Genomic DNA, 27,866 nt, shown 5'->3' with positions numbered 1-27,866 from the left:
ACTTGCGACAGGCTTTATTTATCAGAAACACCCAACTGTGTGAGGCTCATCTACAAGAAAAGGTCTAGAGCCTGGTTCAGGTAAAGAACTTTGTTCTTCCCCTTTCCCATTCTGACAGAATAAAACCAAAACAGGGTAGGAGAGCTAAAATATATTTAAAACAGAACTTTCAATTTACCAAAAAAAATATGTTATTAATTGTTCAAGTAGAAATTTATGGCTTAAACCTGGGAGATGCTCACATCCCCCTCACAGAGCAGGGCACAGATCCACCCCCTTGTGTATCAACGAGTAAATCCCAGGGTGCAACAAAGGTCTAGAGACCTTCCCAAGGGAAAAGCAAACAGGACACTTGGTGGGAGCGATTCACATGCAGCTCAGTCCTTTTGGAGAAATATGATGTGCTCCTGGTCGTAGTCCCAGAAGCTGTATGGACAAGGCACCAAGTCCATCACCTGTGGGAAGATATGCCCTTACCCACAGTCAAGGAGAAGACACGGTCCTGCTAGGGCCTATGGCAGGGCAAGAGTGGGACAAAGGAAAACCTAAGCTGTCCCTTCCTGCCTTATAGAAAGGTAGGGACTCTAGTGACCCAGCCAGCAGCACCTGGCCATCATGGTGGGGCTAGAGTGTTCTTGGGGATGGAGAAGACCTGCAAGGAGGGAGGACTGTGTGGAGAAGAAGCTGGTCTGATGGGGAAAAGGAGGGCAACTCAGAAGAAGGGGGGGCTGGAGGATGCTCAGATGTTTGCAGCACGTGTAGAACCCAGCTGTGGGAACAGAGGGTTTAAGCACGGCAGGAGGAATTACAGGATGATTGCCCTGTGGGATGGCAAGGGTCTTGGAGGGAAAAAGGATGGCTCCCCTGTGGTTGCTGCACCTCAGCATGGTGCACAGCTTCTTCATGGCTTCAACTCCATCTGTGCTCCCCCTCACCCCAGGGATCCCTGTCAGTCATGGGATGGTGAAGAAAGCCATAGGAGAGGAAGCTCGGTGCTCATCTCTGGCAGGGTCATGGAGGCAAATGGCTCCTCCTCCTCACCCAGCAGGTCTGAGGCCCCCCAGCTGGCCCCCGTGGCAGGTTGGTGTTTGCATTGCAGGAAGGGGCAGCAGGGGGGGTTCTGCTCTCCAGTCCTCGAGGTGGCAGGTCCATGTCCCCTCCTTGCCTGTTTCAGGCCACGACGGTAGGTATGTCACTGAGCTCTGGAGAAGGGGACACACATCAGCTACCAAAAGATCTGCAGTTGTTTTCCCAGCCCTCATGAGCAATCAGAACCTGGCTGACAATGAGTGCAGCCCAGGTTAGGTCATTTTTTTCTGGATCATAGCTCCATGGGTGCAAAAAAGCTGCGCATGGGAGGGTCCCCAGCCAATCCCACCCTGCCTTGCTGACCCAAGGGAGCTTGGTGCTTCTGGGCTGTCTTTGCACAGCATGGCAGAGGAATGAATGTTGGAGGGGATGCCTAGAGGGCTCTGGCCCAACCTCAGCTTGAAGCAGGACCAAGTAGGTCAGGCTGCTCTGGGCTCTGGACATTCTGAGAATGGAGATCCCCCACCTGTCTGGGCCCCTATTCCAGTATCTGACCACCTGGAAGATCTCTTTCTTTCTATCTAGTAAAAATTTCCAAGGTTGCAGCTTGTGTTGTTGTCACTGCACATCCAAGAAACATTTGGCTTCATCTTCCTCACACCTTCCCATTAGATGGTTGCAGTGAGAAGATGCCTTTTGATCTTCTCTCCCATTATGCAAAACCAGATCTCAAATGCTCCATCCTCCAGCTTAGGGGCCTCACTGAGCTTCCTCCCACTTGTTTGGTCCTGGGGACCCTGAACTGGACCCAGTGCCTAGACATGGCCTCACCAATGCTTGAACAGAGGGAGAAATCATTGCCACCTGCACCTGAGATTGAGACACCCCAGGATGCAACCATCCTTCAGCATAGCATGGGAACCCATCACCAACCTGGTGCCCCCACAGAGATGGCCCTGAGCAGGATGGAGCTTCTGCATCCTCTTACCCTGCTCGCCTGTCCTGAACTTGTTGTAGGTTCCACCCTCCAGCATGGAGCCACCTTCCTGGGGACAGCAGGAGACGGTCCGTTCTCGCCACCTGCATGGGGCAAAGCACCTGGGTCAGGGCACCACTCACTGTGTTCCCCTTTCAGGTCCCTCATACCTTGGTCACCTTTTTTCTACTTTGTCAGGGCAGAAACTCCCCTGATATCTTGGGATTTGCTCCAGGTCCTTACCAAGAAGGGACTCTAGTGTATGACTGATGTCTGCAAGTCTACACTTCACATGTGCAACTGCATTTTGAAGGCAACTTTGTGCTCAAAAGCCCCAGAAATGTTTGCAGCTGGTGGCTCCTAAGCAGCCAGGGAAATTTAGAAGAAATTTTTGGTGCTTTGATAAATCTGGCAAACAAGACCATGCAGAGCACTGCTGGCAGGGCTGGGAATGCCCTTCCTGCAATGCCAGCCCAGAAGAGGTGGTTATTTGGCTGGATCAGAAGCATCTGCAGGGCCCTGGGAAATGCACACACCACATGAACACCAGCCTGGAGGAGACAGGCATGGGAAGGTCTGGTGGTGGTGGTGATGGATTGCAGGGGTGATTGTGAACCACTCTGGAAAGCAAGGTGACAGCCACTAAAGCAGGTCCTGAGGAGAGCAGGGCAGGGTGAAAGGGAAAGGAAGGGAAGGAGCCTTTTGCCTTGGGAAGGGAAAAGCCTGGATGCCCAGCAAACATGGCTATAGAGCTGCTAGTTCTTCACCTGGCCAGACTGCTACTAATTCATTCCTCCACCATCCCACAGCAAAACTAAAGCTGCCACCCTTTCCTCTGCCAAAGCAAGTCACAGTTACCAGCAAGCCAGACTGCTCACCCAGGAGCTTCCCGAAGTTTCCCCTTGCTGTCACCTGCAGCACAGTTGTGCTGCCAGCACCCCTGCAGAAAACCCCTGGGCTGGCCTGGGCTGGTCCTTCCACCCATCCACAGCTGGCCAGCTGAAGAGCTGAGCCCAGCATCTCTTGCTTTCCTTGGGCACCAGTGGGATAGGAGCGCAGGGAAGTTCCTCATCCAACCGTGGCAGAGCAGAGCGTCCGGCGCCCGACCCGCTGCAGTGACCCTGTCCCAGGAACCCCAGAGTGCCCAATTATGAACCAGAACCAATGTCTTTGACAGCGTGGGAGGAAACAAAAATGTGGTGCCTGTGACACTCTCAGACATTTTCAGCTGTGAGGATGGATTTCCTCAGGGGCTCTGGCAGGTGCAGACAGAGAGGCAGGGGATGCTCCAAGATTAACCTTGAGCTTTCCTCTAAGTCAGTCCAAGGCAACAGTGTCTAAACAGTAATAAGAGAAAAATCAGTTCCTTTCTCAGCCCATCAGCTTTGATAACTGGTTTATGTTGCTACTGTAAATCCACCAGGTCTCCACTGAATCCTGAGGGTAGACGATGCCTGAGCTGCCAAAATAGAAAGGGAAAATGAGAGCAAGCAAGAGAAGCAGAGAGCTTTTGGGAGACTTTCAGGGCTTTCCTCTAGTTCCTGAAGGCAAAGGTAATGTTCTCAAGAGTAGTTCTAACCCTTCAGACCACCTGGAAGCATCCCTCCTTCCCTCTACCTGGCACAAAATATCAGATTAGAATGGCCATTAGCAACTTGGTAGTTACCAGTGCAGAGTGAAGATGAGTGAAATGAGGAGCACAGAGGTCAGATCTGTCAGGATCCACATGATGTTGTACTGCTGCGGCGTCTGGAAGACAGCAAAAGAGGAAGTGTCCACCACCAAGGAGCACAAGATAAGCAAAAAAAGTAGCTCAAACTCTTCCTTGTTGCTCAAATATGGCTGTTCAGCTGCCTGGTTTGTATGTGCAGCAACATGCCTCAGGTTGGTTCAAGCATTTGGTGGCATCTCAAAGTGACTGCTCACCCGTGGGTGTTGGTGCCAAATCGTCCTTCTTAAAAACAGGTCTGTTATGTGGCCAGGATGACTGTACCACATCACAGTGAACATAACAGGGACCTCCTGTGGGTACAGGCAGGCCCTGTAAGTCCTCTCTGCTTCCCTCCAACTTTCACATCAACTGGTGGAATCTCATTTTCTCTGGCAAAACAGTCTTCTAGTGAACACCACAGAGAGTCTGGGGTGGCCCCTGCTCTAAGTCTAAGAGCATCTGAAGACTCATCCTTAGACTGAACCTCCACCCACCCTCAGAATGGACTGAAACTCTGTTGTGCATGGATGGGAGCATTAAAAACCTACTTTAAGAAGGTGAAGCCAGTTAAAGTAGTAACCTTTAGGCTGTAAGGACTCTGGTGGGATCAGTGCCCCAGGTGCTTCTTAGCCCTACAGGTTGTCCAGATTTAGGGAACAGACAAGATACTTGAATAAAATTCCTCTGAGCAGGGAAGGGTCATGGCTATGGTTGTTTCCCTTGGGCTTGTGAAATAAGACCAAGTTTGAGAAGGGCAGTCGAAAGCCCTAGGAAATGAGGACTTTCTGATATCAGCCACTTGCACCCTCAGAGGTTTTCCTTTCTCCCCACACAAGTCTCAATATGTCTTTTCACCCATCTCAATGCCTAAGTTGCAACTCCCAACAAGGAGGGTGCTTCCACCTGGGCCAAGAGAAAGGAGGAGAAGTGCCTGGAGATACCTGGAGTAACTCAGAGGTTCCAGGTGAGCCCAGTTTCAACTCAACTCCTCTTCATGCAAAGGGTCCATTATCCATGGTCTCCATAGGTAACCATGAACATCCCAACCCTACCTCCTACCCCTGGGAGGGGGAGGATTTTCACTTACCATGAGGAAGAGTGGCTGGCTGAGATTCTTCAGCATGTGGACAGAATTGGTGGTCACAGAGTGTGCCCCAGAGCACCACGCCAGGGAGTAGAGCCATGGCTCGTTGATCACGTAGAAGTTGGTGGTGATGTTTACTTCAGCATATTTCCTTTAAAAGACCAAAAGGCAATTGCCTTCATTAAGAAAGGAGGTCAGTACTTCTTTTGGACTGAAACAAGAGGAGATATCAATTGTTCTGTAGGAGAGGTTTGTTTTGGGACTTAGATAAGGAATAGAAAGGAAAGCCAACCAGCCAATAGTTAATCATTCACAATTGGTCAATACAGAATAGCTGACTGGGAAGCAAATGCAGTTAAAATGTCCAAAAGGTGACATCTTCCCTTACTCTTCTACCATATGAACCAATGTAAGGATGTGTTTGCAACCTCTCAGCAGTGTGTTGAAAACCAGCTCGGAGTTGGCTGCTCAGGTTTGTTATGTTTGCTGCAGCAACTCCTTTTTTTTTTTAATTTCTTAAAAGGTATTGAAACTGAAGATGAAGTAAGATCATCCTCTGTAGAATGGTCAAGGAAAGGATCATCATTTTCAGCCTTTGTAACTCTATCTAGGATCTACAGGATCTATCCAGGGTTTACCCAAGTGGATCTAGTTAGGATTTTACATCCTGTAAAAATGATAATTGAGAAAACATGAACATTACTCTCATCCAAAGGATCTATTATTTTTTTTTCATCAGATTTCAATGTTTTTGTGCACTGGAACTATTTACAAAAGCAGAGCTGGACAGTTAAACTGCACTTTCTTTTTTCTTTTCACATGAGAGAACCATATTGGAAACTCCTGCAGTGAAATGTGGAGCCTTTCATTGGAGAGATGACATTCTCAGTGTGTCACAAGCAACTGGGAGTAACAGAGACAAGAAATCAAGTCCCCAAAGCATCACCTACAAGTGGGTGATGGTCTCTCATCACAGCATTATGCACTCACACTGATATTTGTGGAAGAGCCATGGGAGGTTACACACACAGTTGTTCATTCTCCATGATTGTGTTGGTGGGACTGAGCATGGCATGAGTAGAAAGACAATAAATCAGGAGTTCTGTGTTATTGTACCCAGAAGATCCTGAAATCCTGGTCAAGTAAATAGAGACCTGAGGGCAGAGGGGGTGTAATTACAGAGGGCACCTCTTGGTCACACACAGGGTCAACGGTAGGAGTGAAGTGCAGCCCTTCACTCCCAAACTGTGATAGGAATGGCCCCTTGACTTTAAGGAACTCTTCCCAAAATGTTATAGATCCTGGAGTTGGTCACTGGAGGGAGACATTGCCACACACATGAGGCAAACCAAGTCCAGATGCAGTCCACTTGGGGCTGCAACTGCCACCTACCGGATATCTTCACTGGACATTTCAGTGTACTCCAGATTGAGTTTGACAATCTTGTTCTTCAATAGGTCTTCAACTGGGGCCTTAGTGCCCCTTGTCTGCTGAAACTCAGGAACAGCAGCATGAACTAAGGACCTGAAGTTGTTGTCCAGCCATAAGACCTGCAGGCAACAACAGAACCCAATGAATCCACAGCAGACTTAGTGATATCCTCTGCCCTTCACACAAACCCAGCCTGAAATGAAGTATTTCTTTCAATGATCAAAGAACATTTGGATGAAGGGTTCACACTTGCAAGGCACTTTCATCAAGAATTAAGTATTCAGTGTTTCTTCCTTATCATCTTGACATCAGTGACCACATTTCACACAGCCTAACAAAAGCTGTGGTGTTTGACATGGATGAGAAGACAGATTTGATTTATGGGAAAGGCAACAGAAAGAGATTCTCTTCTCCCATTCTCCCAGCAGGGGAGAAGGGACCTTCAGCAGATACAGATCAGCCTAACCCCCCAGACATCTGTGGATACATAACCTGATCCACATGGATTTAGTATCCAACCCAAGCAGGGAATTGCCTGGGGAAGGAGAAAGGCAATGAAGGCTCCAACTCCATGTATTTTAATTTAAGCCAGGGCAATTTAATTTAATTCTGTGCAATATATAAAATATGTATGGGCAGCAAGGGTTAGGCTACCAATTATTGTCGTGATGAAAAGGTGCAGTTTGGGGGCTAAACCACCAGCTGGTGTATCCAGAGGCTCATTTTCCCTGTGCTGCTGTAGGGTTACATCATTTTGTATCCAGAGAATCCAAATTATGCCTCTTTAAAGAAGGGGCTGGACTTCATGCAAGTCAAATCATACAGGCTATGACTCCAACATCCCAGTTTGGAGAGCAAGTAAAGGGCTACAGAGGACTGGGACAAACCTACCAGATGGGGTTTCATTTTCACTTCTTTGAGGATGACTTCCATAGTTCTGTTGATCCATAAATTCCTGTAAGGATGTGTCAATGGAGGACGGTAGAGATCAAATATCACAAGTTTGTTATGATTGTCTGCGAGGCGTAAGAAACTGCTCAGGGTGTAAATTGACTGATTCATTGCCTGCTCTTTATCTGCCCTTGACAGTGAGCCCATGCATGCAAATGGTTTGTTCTAGAAATAAACAGATAGAAAAAAGGAAATCAATCCAGCAGTCGCCTCTGGGAGTCAGCTGCACCCATCTCCAAGAGGGAAAAAGTTGGTCATCAACCCTCAGTATGAGATGAGGATACTTTATGTTGTTTAGCTTTTCTACCTGAGAAACAAGGGAAATGAAGCTGGGCTGTGAGGACACTGCTCCTGGGCCCTAAATTGTGTAGCTCAGAGCTAACTCTGCTCTCTGCTTCTGTCCCACTGTGTCAGCAGTGACTGTGAGACACACACCTGGCACAAGTAGCTCTCCTTCCATCTGTTCTCCTGCTGCCATGACAAGGAGCCACAAGAACACCCACCAGCCAATTGCTTCAGGTCTCCTAAGCCCAAAGGCCAACTGGACAAACCCAGGAGACTCCAGCTGAAGTATTTCTACTGACTCTTAAGTAGTGCCCACTTGGTGTCTCTACCCCAGTGATGATGGCCAGAGGGCTGGAGCAGCTCTGCTATGAAGACAGGCTGGGAGAGTTGGGGTGTTCAGCCGGGAAAAGAGAAAGCTCCAGTGCGACCTTAGAGCCCCTTCCAGTGCCTGGAGGGGCTCCAGGAAAGCTGGGGAGGGGCTGTTTACAAGGGTGTGTAGCAATAGGATGAGGGGTGATGGCCTTAAACTAGAGAAGGGTGGATTTGGATTAGAAATTAGGAAGAAGTTCTTTACTCTGAGGGTGGTGAAGCTCTGGAACATGTTGCCCAAAGAGGTGGTAGAGGCCCTATCCCTGGAGACATTCAAGGTGAGGCTTGACCAAGCTCTGAGCAGCCAGATCTAGTTAAAAAGGTCCCTGTGCACTGCAGGGGAGCTGGACTAGATGACCTTTAAAAGTCCCTTCCAATCCCACACATTTTATGATTCCCTGATAGTCCTTGATGGTGCTTACCTTAATGAACCACATTCCAGCATTCAACTCCTTCAGGGTATCCCAGGAGAAAAAAGCAGCATGTTTATCAGTGTAATTGGGGTAGACTTCCTGGATGTTAGTTGTCCTCTTTAGGCTGTTGTCATGCATGAGGAAAGGAATCCCATCATAGCTGTTGGAGAACGAGAGTTCAGGTCACCTGGGGTGCAGGTTCATTCATGGCCTGAGCAGACTCACATGGGCCACCCTGACTGCAGCAGCAGGACCTCCCTCTGTGCAGAGGGTGGGATAAGGGGGAAGACTGAGGCTCAAGACAACAGGTTATTTCCAACTTAAATACTGCTGGGTGGCCTCAGAGAAGTCATGGAGAAAATGGAGATGGTGGCATTTATGTCTGCCAGCCCCTCCAAAAATGGATAGTAACTTTATGGTTGAAATCTCATTTTGCTGACACTGAAGTGTTTTGATGGGTTTCAGAGGACTGAGGCCTAAAGGGACAGTGATGGAAAGGCAAAATGTTCTCTCTCAGAAAGGTCCACATTAGTAGAACATATAAGCATTAGTATTTTTCTCATTCACTGCTCATCCTGCACAGTGTGTTAGCAACTCATGGCAATGGGTTCCCCAAACAAAGGCAATAAAAGATCTAGCAATTAGGACAATGCTGTCACAAGCCTGGACACAATTTTCTGTTGGCCTCATACAACCCTCACTGTGGCCTGCAAGTCAGGCCAGGGGTAGGGACTTGTCTTTATACCCTGCAAAATATTTGAAATGCACTGTAGAATTAATGATTGTTACTGCTTATTGACTTGCCTGGGAACAGCCATGCCCTGCAGACTCTGTCACCACAGGCCAACTGAGGGACCCTGTCCCAGCCAGCAGCAAAACCTCATTCCCTGGAGCTGCACCTCCCAAAGGCAACTCTTGGAAGCAGCAGCAAATATTCTGTGAGATGCAACGTTTTCTCCTTACCTGATGGTGACGTCTGTCTCAAGACCATCCCCACCGTGTTCAATTGTCTTCTGAAATGACATCTCAGTGTTTTCTGGTGCCAACTGGTGACGAAAAAAAGCACATGAGCAGATCATTTTCAAACACACTCTGGAGGAGCCTGTAAGTACTTTCTTTGTGACTAACTTGGTAAGTACTCTTTGTAACACCTCTGATTTTATTCAAGGGAGAAACTTTATCTTGTTCAAGTATCCTGTTTGTTGTCTTCCCCTTTAGCCACCAAACCTATCTTCTGCCTCAGGAACTGTGTTATCCCTGTCCATGCAGTGATGCCTTTGGCATGCAGTTCCAAATGGAAAAACCTCCCCTCCCACCCTCCACAGATTTCATGGGAAAAAAAAAACTCAAACAGATGATGATGATGGAGGTAACAAGACACAGGATGAAGAAAGACTGTGAAATAACTTCTCCAAACCTACCATTGGTGCTCCACGGTGGCCAATGAGGGCTGGCTTTGGTCCAAGTGTCCCCATCTCTCTGATGCAAGGAGAGTACATCCCCAGAGGTATCAAGAAAAGAAAGAGAAGGATAGCCAGGTATGGACCAACAATTATCACCTGAACAACTGAAAGAATTTGAAGGAGGAAGGCTAGAGTTAATCCATATGGTAATAGATGAGTTTGCCTTGTTTTTAATGCAGCTTGATTGATCTTAATGCAGCCCTCCAGCTAAGTAGCTGCTGGGCTTTGTCCCATCCTTTTTTCCATCCCTTTTTTTGCCCTTTATTTTCATTTTCTCTCCAAAAAAATGCAACCCAGGAAAGCAAACTGGTCAAAGCAAGGACGAGGACTGTCTAAGTCAGGGCTTCAGGGGTTTGTGCTTTAATTACATCTTGCTGTGCACCACAGAGGGACATGGCCTTAATTCTAAGGGCAGGTTGGATGGGGCTTGGAGCAACATGGTCTAGTGGGAGGTGTCCCTGCCCACGACTGGGGGTTGGAACTAGGTGATCCTTAAGGTCCTTTCCAACCCAAACCATTCTGTGAGTCTATGATTCTATGATTCTTTCTTTACAGGTGGTGCAATGAAATTCCCCCCATCTGTATAAAAACAGAAGGATGCTGATTTTTTTTCTTAAACAGGTAAGAACAAGCAACATTTTTCAGTTTCATTCACAGTGAAGAGGAGGAACCTTTCTCCTTCAACTGTGTTACATCCTCTTCAGGGTGAACACTTCCCTGGTTCATTCAGATTGCTGTCAGTGACCTCCAGTTTGTGGCCTACAGAATCCTACAGACTCTGACTGCATCTCAGAATCACAGATTGGTTTGGGTTGGAAGAGACCTTAAAGATCATTTAATTCCAACCCCCCTGCATGGGCAGGGACACCTCCCACCAGCCCAGGCTGCTCCAAGCCCCATCCAACCTGCCCTTCAACACTGCCAGGGATGGGGCAGCCACAGCTTCTCTGGGCAACCTGGGCCAAGGTCTCACCACCCTCACAGGAAATAATTTCTTCCCAATGTCTAATCAAAATCTCCTCTCTTCCAGTACAAAACCATTCCCCTTCTTCCTATCATTCCATGCCAAGTGTAAAAAGTTCCTCTCCAGCTTTCCTGCAGGCCCTTCAGGTACTGGAAGGTTTCTCAGCTCATTACCTATAGTCTGGAGTCTGTTGACACATTGCCCAAGAGCCCCACTGAGCTTCACCTCAGCAATCAGAAAAACGTCCTCTGAGAAATGAGCACCTATGCACCTATCTACCTACGTACCTACCTACCTACCTACCTACCTACCTACCTACCTACCTACCTACCTACCTACCTACCTACGCACCTTTCTGAATGGATATCACCACCCCTGTCCCTCTGCACATTGTGCCAGTGGATCTGGAGGATCTAGAGTTTACACCAAGCTGATGTATTGAGTAGAGAGTTCACTAGGTGTGGTGGACTGTAATGTCTGGGGTCACAGTGTATTTTCCCCCCAAACTCCCCAGCAGTAGTTCAATAAGAAAAATCCTGGGCAGGGGAAAAAATGCCTTCACTAGCCCCATTCTGCCTGTCATTTTTATTGCTAATCAACATCTTTAGATGGGTGTCATGTAGGTAATTTCAGCTTTATGGAGGAACTAGGTCAGACAAAAACAGCCAGTCCCAGAGCCAGGTTCTTCTGCAATGGTTCCTGGCCTTGTCCTTAGACTATTTGGTCCATTTTCTCAGACATGATCAGGAACTGCCCATAGCAAAAAGCTCTTTCTCCTATGTCAGCTGGCTTTCACTGAGATGGACTAGTCCAAAGTGGATTGACTGGAATGGAGATCCCTTCTGAGACAGGGAAGCTGAGTACAGCAAGCAAAGGTCAGCCAAGAGAGCTGCTTTGGCTGCTTCCTCCCTCAAAAGGCTGAAGAAACCTCCATGCATGACTCAGAACATGGGTCCTTCTGCTGATCTCCTCCATTTTAAGGCAAGTCACTGTCTTGGTACAGGCCAAGGGAGCATGCAAACCAGTGAGGCACCTGGAGAGCCACAGGACTGCACAGCCCAAGCCCCAGCCCCACTGGTATCTCCGGGATACACAGGAGAGTCTCCTCCAGCTGGAATGCAGATGTGGAAGGAAAGGGCTCCTGCACGCCTCTTTTCTCACACTCATGTCCATCTTTTGTCATACAGGGAGCAGGAAGCAGAGCTACTCTACCTTTCTTATCTGCTCTGACAGCATGAAGAGCCACGGGCCAGGACAGGAGGACCATGAGGGCTATTGCCCCTACGTGGAGATAGGGAGCTGTGATCTGGCAAGGAGAGAAAAGGACTTTACTCAAAGGATGAAGTACAGAAACAGATGGAAACCAACCCAAACACAGCTACAGCCTTTCACCTGTACAGGCTCCTGCTGCAGGTTACCAAGCAGCTCAGCCTCTGGGACCAGCTGTGTTGGATCTCCCCAACACCTCTGGACTTGGAGGAGAAATATGTGTCCCCAGCCAGGCCAGCTGCCCAGGCTGAGGAGTGGTCCCCACTGCACCACAAAGCTCTCCTTTCTCCTAAGTCAGCTGAAGGGGACACACAATTTAGAATCATAGAATGGTTTGGGTTGAAAGGGACCTTTAAAGCTGATCTAGTTCCAACCCCCCTGCAGTGAGCAGGGGCAGCTTCAACCAGATCAACTTGCTCAGAACCCTCTCCAACCTAACCTTGAATGTTTCCAGGGATGGGACACCTACCACCTCTCTGGGCAACCTGGGCCAGTGTCTCACCACCCTCACTGTAAAAAATGTCTTCCTCATATCTAGTCTAAATCTCCCCTCTTCTAGTTAAAACCATTAAAGGGCAGAGGGCAGGACCTGGCTGTCCTTGTCCACCAGGCCACCAGTGCCATTGCTGCTTTGCCACAACCTGTGAGCAGCACCCAGTTGAATCCAACCTAACCCAATCCAATCCCACCCAGCTAACACTCATCTCCAGAGCACACTGCAGCTAAATCATTAATCTCTACCAACCTGAGTGATAAAATGTGGTATTGACACCTCTATGGAATTAATTATTGTGGTATAAGAGAAATAGTTCACCTGGTCCATGTCTGATCATGGACTTTATTAGACTCACACACCCCCTGCAGTACCAGCTTCATGTATTATCTATATACTGCAGAAAACCAATTCATTTTCCTCTATTAAAAAGCATTTAATTCACTTCCATTGGGCCTAATTGCATTTTTTTAAATATTTTTTTTAAATCACTTTTAACTCAATGTGTAAATATTTCTCTGTATTTAGTAACACAAAACAATATATTCATTTAATGCTTATGATCTATTAGATAATACCTATTGCTGGAGAGATATGGTAATTAGACTTTCATCCTGAAGAGTAAAAGAGAAGATCAGAAGCTAAAAATCACTTCTGGGTTTATCATTAATGCATGAGCAAAGCTGGAAACCACACAGAAATAGTTTGTCACTGGTACAGACACTAAATGGATGTTGGCATGATACAATTTTCATAAAACAAGGCCAAGCTGTCAATGACACCAGTGCATCATTTTCTCACTCTCATCAGAGCCCCAAGGCTTCTGTTTCAGCCAGAACTGAGAGTTATTATCATATCACAGAATCATAGACTGGTTTGGGATAGAAGAGACCTTAGAGATCATCTCATTCCAACCCCCCTGCATGGGCAGGGACACCTCCCACCAGCCCAGGCTGCTCCAAGCCCCATCCAACCTGCACTTCAACACTGCCAGGGATGGGGCAGCCACAGCTTCTCTGGGCAACCTGGGCCAGGCTCTCACCACCCTCACAGGAAAGAACTTTTTCCTAATGTCCAACCTGAATCACCCCTTCAAACCATTGCCCCTTGTCCTCTCACTACCCACCCATGTAAAAAGCCCTACCCCAGCTTTCCTGTAGACCCCTTCAGATACTGGAAAGTTGCTATAAGTTCCCCACAGAACCTCCTCTTCTCCAGGCTGAACAAGCCCCACTTCCTCAGCCTGTCTTCATAGGGGAGCTGCTCCAGCCCTGATCATCTTTGTGGCCTCCTCTGGACATGCTCAAGGAATTCTGTGTCCTTCTTATGCTGGGGACTCCAGAATTGGATACAGACACATTAAGTATGTGCTAGGAGGCCACCCAGATGTAGATCTTTCCTATTGCCTAGTCCTGATCCTCTAAGCTGGAAGGGTTGAAGGAGGCAACAGTCACTGAGAGATGCTCCTGCATGTGATGCTGTCTGCCCCAGACACTCGATATCAGCATCTTTCCATCAGAAGCAGCTGCATAAACAGAGGTGCCATCTGAGATGTCCAGGCTATCTGAGATAGCTTTGCAGGGCTAATGGACATGACACAGGGACTACAAAAGGTTTATGTACTTTGGGAACAGCAGCAGGGTGCCAACTGAAGTACTTTTTTATCATTTTAAACTGAAAGAGGGGAGATGTAGGTTAGATATTAGGAAGAAATTCTTCCCCATGAGGGCAGGAAGGCACTGGAACAGGTTGCCTAGGGAAGCTGTGGCTGCCCCATCCCTGGCAGTGTTGAAGGGCAGGTTGGATGGGGCTTGTGCAGCCTGGGCTGGTGGGAGGTGTCCCTGCTCATGGCAGAGGGGTTGGAACCTGATGATTTTTAAGGTCCCTTCCAACCTTCACGATTTGATGATTCTATGATCTCAAAGTGCTTGAACACCCAAACACCCACAGTCACACCTGTGACTCCTCTTCCATATGGAATGTTCTCCAGCAGTAAGCCACAACGAGGAGAGCTGCTAGGCCCAAATAGCACCTGTGCAGTCAAAGTCTACACACTTTTTCTTTCCCAAGACATGTGGGGACCTGGATGGTCGAACACTAAACAACGAGAGCTGAGGAGGCCAACAGACCATCCACTCTGACCTCTTGAATCCAGCATGTTCTCCCACCTGGCACCAGCATTTCCCACCAGCTCCCCAAAAACTGTGCTGTCCTGCCCTCAGGGGGTGAAGCTCTTCCAAGTCACAGAAGACCAAAATCATGTTCATGTTAAAGCTGCTGAACTGGTAGGAGCTGATCAGGGAGAAAGTTCTTGCTTCAGCAATACAACCAGCAAAAGAGGTGTGATTTAACCATCCTGGACACTTGCAAATTAACAGCACAACTAAATCATTTTGCAAAAAAAATAATAAAAAAAATAATAAAAAGGATATGATTTCCCAAGCAGACATGTTCACATCTGATAGCTTGAAACTCAACCTCAGGTCTTGGCTTATTTCTCCCAAGGAGAAATCACAGAATCACCAAGGCTGGAAAAGACCTTTAAGATCATCAAGTCCAACCCATGACCAACACCACCACATCAGCCAGACCAGGGCACCAAGTGCCACATCCAGCCGGTCCTTGAACACCTCCAGGGATGGGGACTCCACCACTTCCCTGGGCAGTCCATCCCAAGGTCTGAGCACCCTTTCCATGAGGAAGTGCTTCCTGATATCCCACCTAAACCTCCCCTGGAGCAGCTTCAGGCCAGACCTTCTCATCCTGTCACTGGTTGCCTGGGAGAAGAGCCCGACCCCACCTGCCTCCAACCTCCCTTCAGGTGGCTGTAGAGAGTGAGAAGGTCCCCCCTGAGTCTCCTCTTCTCCAGGCTGAACAAGCCCAGCTCCCTCAGCCTCTCCTCACCAGACTTTACCTCCAGTCCCTTCCCCAGCCTCGTTGTTTCCTCTGGACCTGCTTCAGCATCTCAAGGTCCTTCTTGCAATGAGGGGCCCAGAGCTGCACCCAGAACTGGAGGTGATGCCTCCCCAGTGCTGAGCACAGGAGGAGAATCACATCCCTGCTCCTGCTGGCCACACCATTCCTGATACAAGCCAGGATGACATTGGCCTTCCTGGCCACACTGCTGGCTCATCTTCAACTGGTTGACAACCAACGTGAAGTCACAATAAAATTTTACTCAAAACCACATACCTTGCCAGGAAAACCCACCTGCAAACCACCCACCAGAAAGAACACTTCCTGCCAACCACCACAAAATACTTCTACAGACAAGCTGCTCTTTCAAACCGACCCCAGCCCCTCTTACCTGGAAGGACAGACGGACAGTTTGCCAGATTTGTCCCCAGAGAACTGAAATCACAAAGAGGGCTCCGATGGAGAAGCCCAAGACAAGTAAAGTCCCCATCTGGGGAGACAAAGAAGACATCAATCAGCTGCAGTATTTCTGCCCGGGCTGTGCCACCCATTTTACTCTCAGGCTTATTTAAGCAGCTCAGACTTGGTAAGTTTAGGAGACGTGAGCTTGAGTCTGTCAGTTCAGAGAGATTCAATGGGACTAAAAGCAGACAAAGCTTTTTTTGTGTGGCAGGACTGAAGAGTTGGGTACCCAGCTCAGCCCTCAGGGCTCCCTCTGTAACCACTGGAGAAAGAGAGGAATTTCTAGAGGTGAACCTTCTGGTGGAAGATGCCTCTCTCTTTCTCTCTTCTGTTGTAGATGGATCTTAGATGATTAGCTTACATTAAATCATTGAATCACAGAATGCTTTGGATTGGAAGGGACCTTAAAGGTCATCTAGTTCCAACCCCCCTGCCTGAGCAGGGACACCTCCCACCAGACCAGGTTGCTCAAAGCTCCATCCAACCTGCCTTTGAACATGTCCAAGGATGAGGCAATGACAACCTCCCTGAGCAACCTGTTCCAGTGTCTCACCACCCTCACAGTGAAGAATTTCTTCCTAAATCCCTAATCTGCAGATGGCTAAATTCAGCAGTGAGGAATTCCCCCCAAAAGAGACAGCAACACAGCTTCCTTATGCCATGAGCTGCTTTGCAACAGGCCTCAGCAATGGAAACACTCCCATGGCAGGTTCTTCTGGGTATATCATCTATCTGCTGAGAACCAAGTAGAAATTGGACCATAACCATTCTTTAGGGGGATCCTATGGATCAACACCTTAATAATCCATCCCAAATCTCTTCCACCCAAGGATGCAGTCTCACTATTGGGTTTTTTTAACAAATTGTTCTACATTGTTCTGGTTCTTCTGGAAGCCAATTTTCAATAGTAAAGATGACAGTGTTTCCATCAGTTAAATGAAGAAACACAGGATCAAGTATCTGCACATTCAGTTATTCCCTTCACTGCAAGATTTGGGATCATATTACATTCTGCCCTGAACTGCATGGCTAGAGGCTGGTTTTTAAATGCCTTACATACCCTCAAGTATTCCTTAAGGAAGGTGATTCTAATGCATCATTTTGCAGCAATAACTCTCTGAGGATTTGTTTGTGCACTTCTATAGCTTCAGGTGGCTTTTCCCAAACCATCCAAAGACCCAAAAGCTAAACTAAAGGCACCAGGATGCCCTGGACAAACCAACTTTCTCTTCTGCAGAGACAGCAGGCACTTTTTTCACTGCTGGAAAAGTCTGCTACAGAAAACTAGGCTGTGCTTCTCCTGAAAACTTTGAGTTTGTCTTCATGTTTCCCCATGTAGACATGTCAAACATCTTCACCTGAATGAGTCACTGCAGGCTTCTTTATAAGGCATGGGGTGAAAGGTACATTAAGTGTGATTAATCTTAATTTAGATGTCACAGGACTCATTTCCCTTTGCTGACTTCAGAAGGTATTTAGGTGATCAGCTCAGGTGGAGACACCATTCTTATGGGCATCTCAAGTCTCCTAAGGTCAACCTTTTCCCTCTCCTCCTTTTTCCCATAATCTGATTTTTAATGCAGAGAAAACACCACAGACTCAGTAGGTTTAAGCATGAATTCAAGTTACCAGAAAGCCCTGACCCTCCCCACCTTGTGACTCCAGTGCAGGTAGAGCTGCTGACCTTCTGCAATCAAACACATCGCTAGGACCTGGGAAAACAAGAAGAGATTGTTGGCATCCTGGTAGAAGATGATGAGTTGTGTTCAGTGAGGTACTTCTGGAATTGTTTTTGCATTGGGAAGTCACTTTACTCTGGGTCTTCCTGCACAATCTCAAGGCTGTTAGCAAGGCAGGTGTATGAAGAGTTTCTTGCTACAGTACAAATGCTTTGGAAGTGACTGAGCAAATAGCAAGGCTGCCCTGCAGTATCAAAACTCTTTCATGGGTGACAGATAATTGGGCACTTTGGGGTACACATTTTAATTACTTTTCTTTGTGAGTACAGAATCTGAAAAAGAAATGCTGGCCAGGGTCAAATGCTATGGTAAGAGCCCACACACAACTAACTTTGCCTATTTTTTGTGCATTTGTTGAGATTAGAGGCATCTCAACCATAAGAGAGAGGTCAGGGACTAAAAAATGCCTCCAAAGCACCACAAAAATACAGAGCAGACAGCAAAGGAGACAATGTTTCCACAGTATCACAGGAACTGCAAGAGACAGGAACATCTCAGAACAGGAAAAACTACCCTGAAGATTTAAAAAACTCTATAGTTTTCAATGGTTGTCACATTCCTTCCTTCCTATGGCAAGTTTGGGCCCTTGGAGAAGGTTTCTGTGAAGCACAGAGCAAACCCCAGCCAGAGTAAGGGACAACCTGAGAGGCCTTGGACACCACAAAGCAAAGGATGAATAAAACCATTTCATTTATCTGATCCAGAGTTTCTTAAAATTGACCCAAACTTAAGCAACCAATCATAGAATTACAAAATGGTTTGGGATGGAAAGATCATCTAGTTCCAACCCCCTGCATGGGCAGGGACACCTCCCACCAGCCCAGGCTGCTCCAAGCCCCATCCAACCTGCCCTTCAACACTGCCAGGGATGGGGCAGCCACAGCTTCCCTGGGCAACCTGGGCCAGTGTTTCACCACTGTCACAGGAAAGAACTTTTTCCTAATGTCCAACCTGAATCTCCCCTCTTTAAGCTTCAAACCATTGTCCCTTGTTGTCTCACTACACACCTGTGTAAAAAGCCCTACCCCAGCTTTTTTGTAGGCCCCTTCAGATACTGCAAAGTTGCTGTAAGGTCACCATGGAGCCTCCTCTTCTCTAGGCTGAACCCCAGCTTCCTCAGCCTGTCTTCACTGGGGAGGTGCTCCAGTCCTCTGATCATCTTTGTGCTCTCCTCTGGACACAATCCATTCTCCACACAACCTGTATTTGTGCCCTGACCCAGGTGCAGGACCCTGTACTTGGCCTTATTGAACTCCATGAGGTTGGCATGGGCCCATCTCTCCAGCCTGTCAAGGTCCCTCTGGATGGTGTCCCTTCCTTCCAGCATACTGAGCACACCACACAGCTTGGTGTCACCAGCAAACTTGCTGAGGGTGCAAGGCACCTGGTGATGAAGCACCAGAAGCACCTTGGTGCTGTGACAATGCACAGGTCTGTGCTCAGGAATCTGAGTGCCTGAAACAAACTTCCCAACCACTGTAAGGGACAGTTTGTGGACAACTATCACCAGATATGATGGTTTAAAGAAAAGTATCTGTTAGTAGCCATCAGTGCTCTACTGAGAAGGATCATTTATGATCCAGGTTCCTCCAGAGTGGAACACAGGAGCATTGTGTGAAGCAGGACATACAGATGTAGGGAAGGGGCTCTGCTCTCATGAAACACAACTGCAGGAATGTAGCCAGTTTCCCACCCAGCCACAAACACCTCTCTTTCCAGGACCATGCTGATTGGAAGTGAGATATAAGTTCAGCAGAGAATACAGATCAGCTTTTAAGTGCTTCTTGACATGTCACCCTCCTTTCATTGAATCCTACACCCAGTACCTGATGAGCAACCACGAGAGCAGTTCAGAAAGAACTGAATTACTGCTGAAGATCTAAAGTCAGTCCCTTTTCAATAAGCTATTTCAGAAAATGGATGAAAAAAAGACATTTTTGCTCCTTTTCTGCAAGCAACGTTACACAAAGATCTGGTCCTTGCCCAGGGTGCAGCCAAGCACTTCTTTCACAGGCCATGCTCAGCCAGACCCTCCCCTGATGCTGCAGCACAACTTTGGCATGAATGATACATCCCACCTGGGAATGCCATCAGAGGGTGAGCTCATCTTTATGGATGGAAACAGCATCTCATTATCAGCTTACAAGAAGAGTAATAACCAGGTTTCATCCTCGGAGGGTGAAGAAGGAACTCTTGCAGTCACAGCACTGATCACTGTGGGACAACATATCTTGATGGACCAGAGAGCTGACATGATGTGGACAAGCTCTATCTGTGTGTTCTGGCACAGTCAGCTTGAGTTTTCTTTGCTTTCCAACATCTCAAGCCACAATCACCTGGCTTCCCCCTGCTCCTCAAAGGCTGTTTTCTGACCTGTCCTGCAGCCAAGCACTTCTTTCACAGGCCATGCTCAGCCAGACCCTCCCCTGATGCTGCAGCACAACTTTGGCATGAATGATACATCCCACCTGGGAATGCCATCAGAGGGTGAGCTCATCTTTATGGATGGAAACAGCATCTCATTATCAGCTTACAAGAAGAGTAATAACCAGGTTTCATCCTCGGAGGGTGAAGAAGGAACTCTTGCAGTCACAGCACTGATCACTGTGGGACAACATATCTTGATGGACCAGAGAGCTGACATGATGTGGACAAGCTCTATCTGTGTGTTCTGGCACAGTCAGCTTGAGTTTTCTTTGCTTTCCAACATCTCAAGCCACAATCACCTGGCTTCCCCCTGCTCCTCAAAGGCTGTTTTCTGACCTGTCCGATATGTTCTTCTTTGGAGAGCAGCTGCCATTAGCAATGATGTCCCAGAGGTTTGCACTAGAGCAACCAGTACCAGCAACTCTGGCTCTTCCAAACTGCTTCCTCACTTATCCTGGGATTGTCTAATACAAGTATATGGACGTGTAGATTTTAGGTGACCAATAATTCTGGAAAAAAAAGGGCCTGAAGGGAGACCTTATAACTGTCTATGACTACCTGAAACGAGGTTGTAGCAAGGTGGGTGTTGGTCTCTTCCTCTCTGTTGGTGTCTTCAAACTGCAGAACAAGATGAAATGACCTCAAGTTGTCCCAGCAGAGGTTTAGATTGGATATTTGGAAAAAAAATTCTTTGCTGGCAGTGATGTCAGGCCCTGGAACAGGTTGTCCAGGGCAGCGGTGGATTCATCATCCCTGGAGGGATTTAAAATCTGTGTAGATGTGGTTCTGAGGGACATGGTTTAGTGGTGGCCTTGGCAAGGCTGGGTAAACAGTTGGACTGGATGATCTTAAAGGGATGAGAAAACTCTCCTGTGGAGTGGTAACAATTGAATTAATTGAAATTGACTGTCTGGAAAGAAAAAAAAAAAAGGCAACAATGCCTGCAGATGGAGAGTGTCTTTACTCAGCAAAGAAGTGCTTTGTTGGGCAGGTTTTTGTTCAGCCACTGGTGGCCAGTGGGCAGAAGAGTGTTTGCTTCAGTGGTGCTCAATAAGGTCATGGCAGCAGGCTTGTGGGCACCAGTTGGGTCCCATCATTAAGGAGGAGGGTCTGGTGCTCACAGACAAAACCAAACCAGCCACTGGTTGCTATCAGATCTCCAGAGGGGCATCAGTGTGCTCAGTTTTCTGGTGCCATGGGCTGCTGATGTAAAACATCCCAAGGAAACGTTGCCTGGCTGAAGGTCTCTAGTCTTTCCTGCAATACCACAGGGATAAGTCTTCATCCAACATTGTTCAACCACAACATGGGATTTGATGCGTTTTTGGGGCAACCTATTTGGCCACCAGTGACCTGAAATGTGTTTGAGTGATCCAGCTACTGTCCCCACAATGGCAGATGTAGTCAGATATGGAAGGACTGGGTTGCACTTGGTGTCCTGTGAGGCTGTCCCATGTTTTGCTGGGTGGTTCCTCAAAGGTTCCAGTGAAAGGCCAGGCAGAATGAAGGGGAAACTCTGCACACAGCCATGGAGGGGTGGATCTCTTCTCCTGGCAGGGTCCTTCTCTGACAAGCACCCTGCTGGGATCAGCATGGCCAAGCCACAGCTGTTGTCACGAGACCCAGCATGCAGGAGTGGGACTGTCATACACCCCTGGGTGCTTTGAGATAGTGGGAGCATGAGTGGTGGTGGTGAATACTTTCCTCACTCCTCTTTCCTTCAAGACCTCATCTTATTTAGGTAGCAGCTCATGGTCCCTCGTGCCTCCCACTGCTCAACACAGATGAATGCAGCAGTCTTGCCAAATGACATAGTGACATGGTGATGCAATCAAGCAGGGCAAGTGCCTTTAGAAATTTCCAGTAGCTTTGGGTGGGTCACTTAACAGCTCCACAAAGGTAAGGAGCAAGTGGACCCTCATTATAGGGGGCTCTTCCCAGAGCAGAGGAACCTCTGAAGTGTTTCTCTGGTGGGACTTGTCTGATAGCATCCAGATTACCTGTGTTCTTTCAGGTTTATCTATGTTTCAACCTCCAGAGGAAGGCAAGTGCTGTTAGCCTCAATAGCTAGAACTGAGATGCTGAGAAGAAGAGGATGTGTCTACACAACACAGAGTGGGACCAAGACTGAATTGAACCATGTAGGACACCAATTTCACTTCCTTTTTTTCCATCTTCCTTTCTGGCTCCACTTTGCCCACCACCTGCCCCAGCAGTTTGCAGCCATCCCATCAGTGCTGCCAAAGTTATGAAACTCCTTTCAGAAAGTCCACTGGACACTGGCTGATGTTTGCATCCAGACAGAGCATGGTCAATCTGACACATCAGCCCCAGTGGTCTTCATGCTCCTCGAGACCAGAAAATCATGTAAAATCCAACTCTAGCATGTGCTATGATGGGTTAGTCTGATTGTGAGGTTGACTCCAGATCCACAGCCTCCTGAGGCACAATCTCAGAGGTATCCATGTCCCATGGCCATCTCTGGCAAAGCTCTGAGCTGCCAAAAGTAGCATTGCAACCACCTGCACTGGCCCTTGGCCACTGGGAAAACCAGGTAGGCTCTGCTGAATAATCCAGGTGGGGGCCTAGAGCCACCAGGGTGTCACAAAATCCTTGTCATTAAATCTTGTTATTTGTCCTACTCAGAGCTCAGATACTCCACAGGATTTCTGATGCTATTGATCACTCTGGGCATGGCCAAGTAGCTCTTCTATTTATGATTATTTTATTGCTCCCAGCAGAATAAAACCACAATTTATTTGTACTTCAGCAGGGACAAAGGACCCCAGAAACCAATCGTGTCAGGCACTGCATGAACAAAGCAAACAGAGATTTCCTGCCATGAGCAGCTCACAGACTGACTGATGATATGATGTATATGATGATACATCAGGAAATGGGTAAGAACAACAGGAACTGATGATAAAAGCCACTTGTCTTGGTCACAGAGGTGAGTGAATGCCAGAACCTCACCCTCAGCACCTGGCACTTCAAAATGAAAGTTGGGACAGGCCTGAGACTGAGCATGGACTCCAGTCACAGCATCCCAGAATCACAGAATCATTCTGGTTGGAAAAGGCCTTTAAGATCATCAAGGCCAACCATTAACCTAACCTGCCAAACCCAGTGCTAAACCATGTTCCTCAGCACCACATCTACATGGCTTTTAAACACCTCTAGGGATGATGAATCAAGCACTGCTCTGGGCAGCCTGTTCCAGTGTTTAATTAGTATTTCAGTGAAGAAGTTTCTCCTAACATCCAATCTAAGCCTTTCCTGGCATAACTCAAGGCCAATTCCTCTTGTCCTGTCACTTGTTACTTGGGAGAAGAGACCAACCCAACTTTGGCCTCTTCAATCAACTATTAAGAGAAGTCCCATGGGACAGGGTACTGGATGGCAAAGGGGCTCAAGATAGTTGGTTCAAGGACCACTTCTTGCAAGCTCTGGATCAGAGCATCCCAGTGGGTAGGAAATCAAGGAAGGGAGCCAGGAGACCTGTATGGCTGAACAAGGAACTGCTGGGCAAACCCATGTGGAAAAAGAGAATCTAGGGATCATGGAAGGAGGGGCTGGCCACTTGGGAGGAACATAGGACCCTTGTCAGAGGATGTAGGAGTTTGCTTTGGTAGATGAGGATTGGGTTAGGGATCAGTTGAGCAACCTGGACATCCATAAATCAACGAGTCCAGGAGTTGAGCAACCTGGACATCCATAAATCAACGGGTCCAGGTGGAATGCACCCGTGGGAGCTGAGGGAGCTGGTGGAGGTCATTGCTGGGCCACTCTCCATCATCTTTGGTAAGTTGTGGGTAACAGGAGAGGACTGGAGGACAGCAAATGTCATTCTAGTCTACAAGAAGGGCAAGAAGGAGGCACTGGGTAACTACAGACCAGTCAGCCTCACCTCCATCCCTGGAAAGGTGATGGAACAACTTGTTCTTGGCACTATCTCTAAGTATATCAAGGATGAGGGGGTCATTAAGAGCAGTCAACATGGTTTTACCAAGGGGAAGTCATGTTTGACTAATCTTATAGCCTTCTACGAGGAAGTAACTAGGTGGATAGATGTTGGTAGGGCAGTAGATGTGATTTATTTTTATTTCAGTAAAACATTTGACACTGTCTCCCACAGCATCCTTGTAGATAAACTGGGGAAATGGGGTCTTGATGATCAGGTAGTGAGGTGGATCAGGAACTGGTTGAAAGGAAGAAGTCAGAGAGCTGTGGTCAATGGGACAGAATCTAGTTGGAGGTGTGTGACTAGTGGAGTCCCTCAGGGGTTGGTACTGGGACCGGTGTTGTTCAACATCTTCATCAACAACCTGGATGAGGGAACAGAGTGTGCCCTCAGCAAGTTTGCTGGTGACACTGAACTGGGAGGAGTGGCTGACACACCAGAAGGCTGTGCTGCCATTCAGTGAGACCTGGACAGGCTGGAGAGTTGGGCCGGGAGAAGCTTGATGAAATCCAACAAGGGCAAGTGTAGAGTCTTGCATCTGGGGAAGAACAAGCCCACGGACCAGTCCAGGTTGAGGGCTGAGCTGCTGGAGAGCAGGGTAGGAGAAAGGGACCTGGGGGTCCTGGTGGGCAGGAGGATGAGCATGAGACAGCAACGTCTTTATCTGGGGGTTCCCTATGAGGGGAAGGACAGCAGAAGAAAGAGGACTGGGTAGAAATGTAAGGAACTCTTGCTTTTGGTATGAGTCCAATAACCAAAGAAGCCAGTAGATCAGAATTCTAGAGAAAATTTCCAAAGATTTGGGAAAAGGAGGATTTCAACATTGTCTCTTTGGGTATAAACTTCAGCAGCATTTTGTGATCCCATTTGTAGGCTCTACCTGAATAAAAACCCTCCAGCAAAGCTACATGAGTCAAGACAGCTTCAGTGATAATGTTCCCATTTTTCTAATGAGCAGTTTTATTCAGGATTAGAGGAATAACTCAGCTTTGATGACATCTCACCACCAGCACATGACTCAGACCTGCACAGGTAAGTTTTAGCTTCCCCTAAATCTAGATGCAGCCACTGCTGACACATCTTTACCTGGTTTCAAGGAGACATTGGACAAATCCATTGAATGGAAATCATCAAAAGAAATCACAGAAACTACATTTGGCTCAGAGACCCCCCACATGAAATCGGTCATTGGCAGGTGGACATGAGGAGAAAGAACCATCAATACTCCTGTTCCCCATCTTCCCCAGGTGCCCACTGTCTAGGGATCATCCACAGGGATAGGGTGAGCTTTGGTCTGACCCACTAAAGCCATTCCTATGTTTACTTTCTAGAGCCATCAATGATGATCAGCTCACAAGGAAAGTTACTTACCAATAACAGCGCGATGTACATGAACGAGATTAGAGCCATAGTGAGGACAACAATAGACCAGAGAAACCAGAAGCCCAGGTTTATATAGGTATACCTAAAAAGCAACAGAATATTGTAATACTGTTTCTGTTTCACACAGGGACTGGAGGGGAACAACAAACCCATTCCTTGAGATTTTGCATTTTTCAAAGCACTAAAACCAAGGGAGGGAGAGACAATCCACATGCAAAAGTGGTTCAGAGCACCCTTCCCCAGCCCCACGATTGCATCAGACCAGCAGCCCAGTGTGCTGGGGTGGTAAAACACAGGACCACCCTGATGGCCTTGCTCCAGGGAGCTCCCAGGCTGCCTGGGAGGCACAAGCAGCTCGTTGCAGACGAGGCAACCTGGGCAAACAGTGAGACAACATGACTCAGGCCAACAGTTCACCCTGGCAATCTGCAGCAAGAAGGGGATGGGAGTCAGGTTTTGATGGAGAAAACACTAGAAAGATGGAGAAGCTGCAGAGGGTTTGCCCCAGGAGAGAGAGAGAGGGAGAGTTTAACTTTTTACCCAAAAGCTCAATAAGATGAGTAATGCTATTACACCTTTCCTCCCCAGAATATTACATTTTAATTTAAGTTTAGGGGCCAGATTTGCATAACTGTTGTCTAGGTACTGCAGAAGGAAAGGTTCTGCATAAATCCCTGCTGGTTATTTCTTACTCTTGAGCCCAGGAACATGCAGTTCTCAGCCTGTGAGGCAGCTGGTGCAATGCCTCTGATGCCAATCACTGCATTTCTGCAGGGGGAACAGGGGAGGAAGAAGGACACAGAGAAGAAAAGGGAAGAGCTATCTAGTCCCCTTCACTCACAGGTTGTGTGATTATGCCTCCTTTTTCTCCCAAATTCATTCTTACACCTAAAAAGTTGTAGCCAAGCAAAGGGCAGAGCCTCAGCACCTCTGAAGTCACTGGGCATTCAATTTGGATGAACTCCAAGAATTTATGGAGCCAGATCTCTGGCTCCTGGCTAAAGTGTCCTGCTGGGGAGGGTGCTCATCTCTTCCCAGCAGCCCTGGGGACCTGCCCGAGGAGCAGGAGAGAAGGAAAAGGTGGTACTTACCAGTCAAAGTTATTGTAGTCATTTTTCGCTTCAGAGCTCATGTACAGAAAGACCAGAGAAAGGCAGAAAGCTCCAACTAGCAATGGGAAAAACATGCATTCCCGCTGGAGAGGGGGAGGAAGGACAAGTGGTCAGAGCCTTGTCTACTCCAAAGCAACCAAAGCAAATGGCAGGTATTTTTAGGCTGTCCCTAAAACACATGGCTTGCTGCTGACCCTCCTGAAGCACATATGGGGAGGCCTTCCCTGCCTGTCCCCAGGGACCAGGGGGATGTTCTCAGTACTCTGCAGTATTTATTTGCAGGGAAAACAGATCCCATGACTTCACAAAGGACAGGATTTTAACCAACTCATGAGAGGAAGTTGCACTGTGCATCAACCCTCTTTGCAACTCTTACTGCACACCCATCCCAAATTTTACTTCTTTCAATTTGATCCTATGGCTTTGAGATGTTTCACTGGCCAGGAGGGTTTGGTTGCAAGGGTCCTTTCCTGCCACCCCATGTTTGTCAGCTGCACGATGGTGCAGACAAACTGAGCCTGCTATGGAAACACCACAAAACAGCAAGCACAGCTCTCCCCCTCTGCTCTGCCCTGGTGAGACCCCCTTGCAGGGCTGGGCCCAGTTCTGGAGTCCCCAGCACAAGAAGGACATGGAGCTGTTGGAGAGAGTCCAGAGGAGGCCCTGGAGATGCTGGGAGGGCTGGAGCAGCTCTGGAGCCAGGCTGGGAGAGTTGGGGTGTTCAGCCTGGAGAAGAGAAGGCTCCAGGGAGACCCTAGAGCACTTAACAGCAGCTGAAGGGGTTACAGAAAAGCTGGGGAGGGACTTTTTACAAAGGCTTGGAGTAACAGAAAGAGGGAGAAAGGTTTCAAACAGGAGGAGGGGAGATTTAGGTTACATATTAGGAAGAAATTCTTTCCTGTAAGGGTGATGAGACCCTGGCCCAGGCTGCCCAGAGAAGCTGTGGCTGCCCCATCCCTGGCAGTGTTGAAGGGCAGGTTGGATGGGGCTTGGAGCAGCCTGGGCTGCTGGGAGGTGTCCCTGCCCATGCAGGGGGTTGGAGCTAGAGGATCTTTAAGGTCTCTTCCAACCCAAACCAGTCTGTGATTCTAAAACACAAAAACAAAGCAAAATCCAGCAGCCCAGTGGGATCCAAACAACGTTGGGCTGAGATGCCTTTGTCCCGTGACATCGACCACTTGCCAGCTCCAACTGCCTTGTCCCTTCACAGACATCCCTGCCCGTGCTGGTTCAGAGCCCAGTTACCGTCTTGCAGCAGCACTTCCCAGGCTCGATCCTCTCGCGCTGGTACCGCTTCCACCGGCAGCTGTAGAAACCAGCCAGGCAGGAGATGAAGGGCTGGTGCTCATATCTCTGCAGCAAGCGCCGACGTACCACCTTCAGCTTCCCAAATTTCAGCCTCTTGAGGCTGGTAGAACTGCCCTCCAT

The 27,866-nt window shown here is 48.0% G+C and overlaps 1 protein-coding gene across 1 annotated transcript; it reads right to left on the bottom strand.

Moving 5' to 3' along the window:
* Positions 1-1,170: 1,170 nt before the first annotated feature.
* On the bottom strand, positions 1,171-27,866 carry GDPD4 (glycerophosphodiester phosphodiesterase domain containing 4). The gene is made up of 15 exons (XM_010001058.1): positions 27,684-27,866; positions 26,418-26,521; positions 25,315-25,408; positions 17,469-17,528; positions 15,746-15,844; positions 11,889-11,982; positions 9,671-9,816; positions 9,213-9,295; positions 8,259-8,409; positions 7,123-7,347; positions 6,193-6,350; positions 4,804-4,951; positions 3,672-3,754; positions 2,027-2,109; positions 1,171-1,202 (listed from the first exon to the last, which is right to left on the bottom strand). Exons 1-15 carry the CDS (start codon positions 27,864-27,866, stop codon positions 1,171-1,173), a joined length of 1,743 nt encoding a protein of 580 aa, XP_009999360.1.

This window comes from Chaetura pelagica, unplaced genomic scaffold (assembly GCF_000747805.2).
Source record: "Chaetura pelagica isolate M959 unplaced genomic scaffold, ChaPel_1.0 scaffold56, whole genome shotgun sequence".
NCBI classification, from domain to species: domain Eukaryota; kingdom Metazoa; phylum Chordata; class Aves; order Apodiformes; family Apodidae; genus Chaetura; species Chaetura pelagica.
The sequence above is the reverse complement of the archived record's forward strand: the minus strand, read 5'-3'. Positions and strand labels throughout refer to the sequence as shown.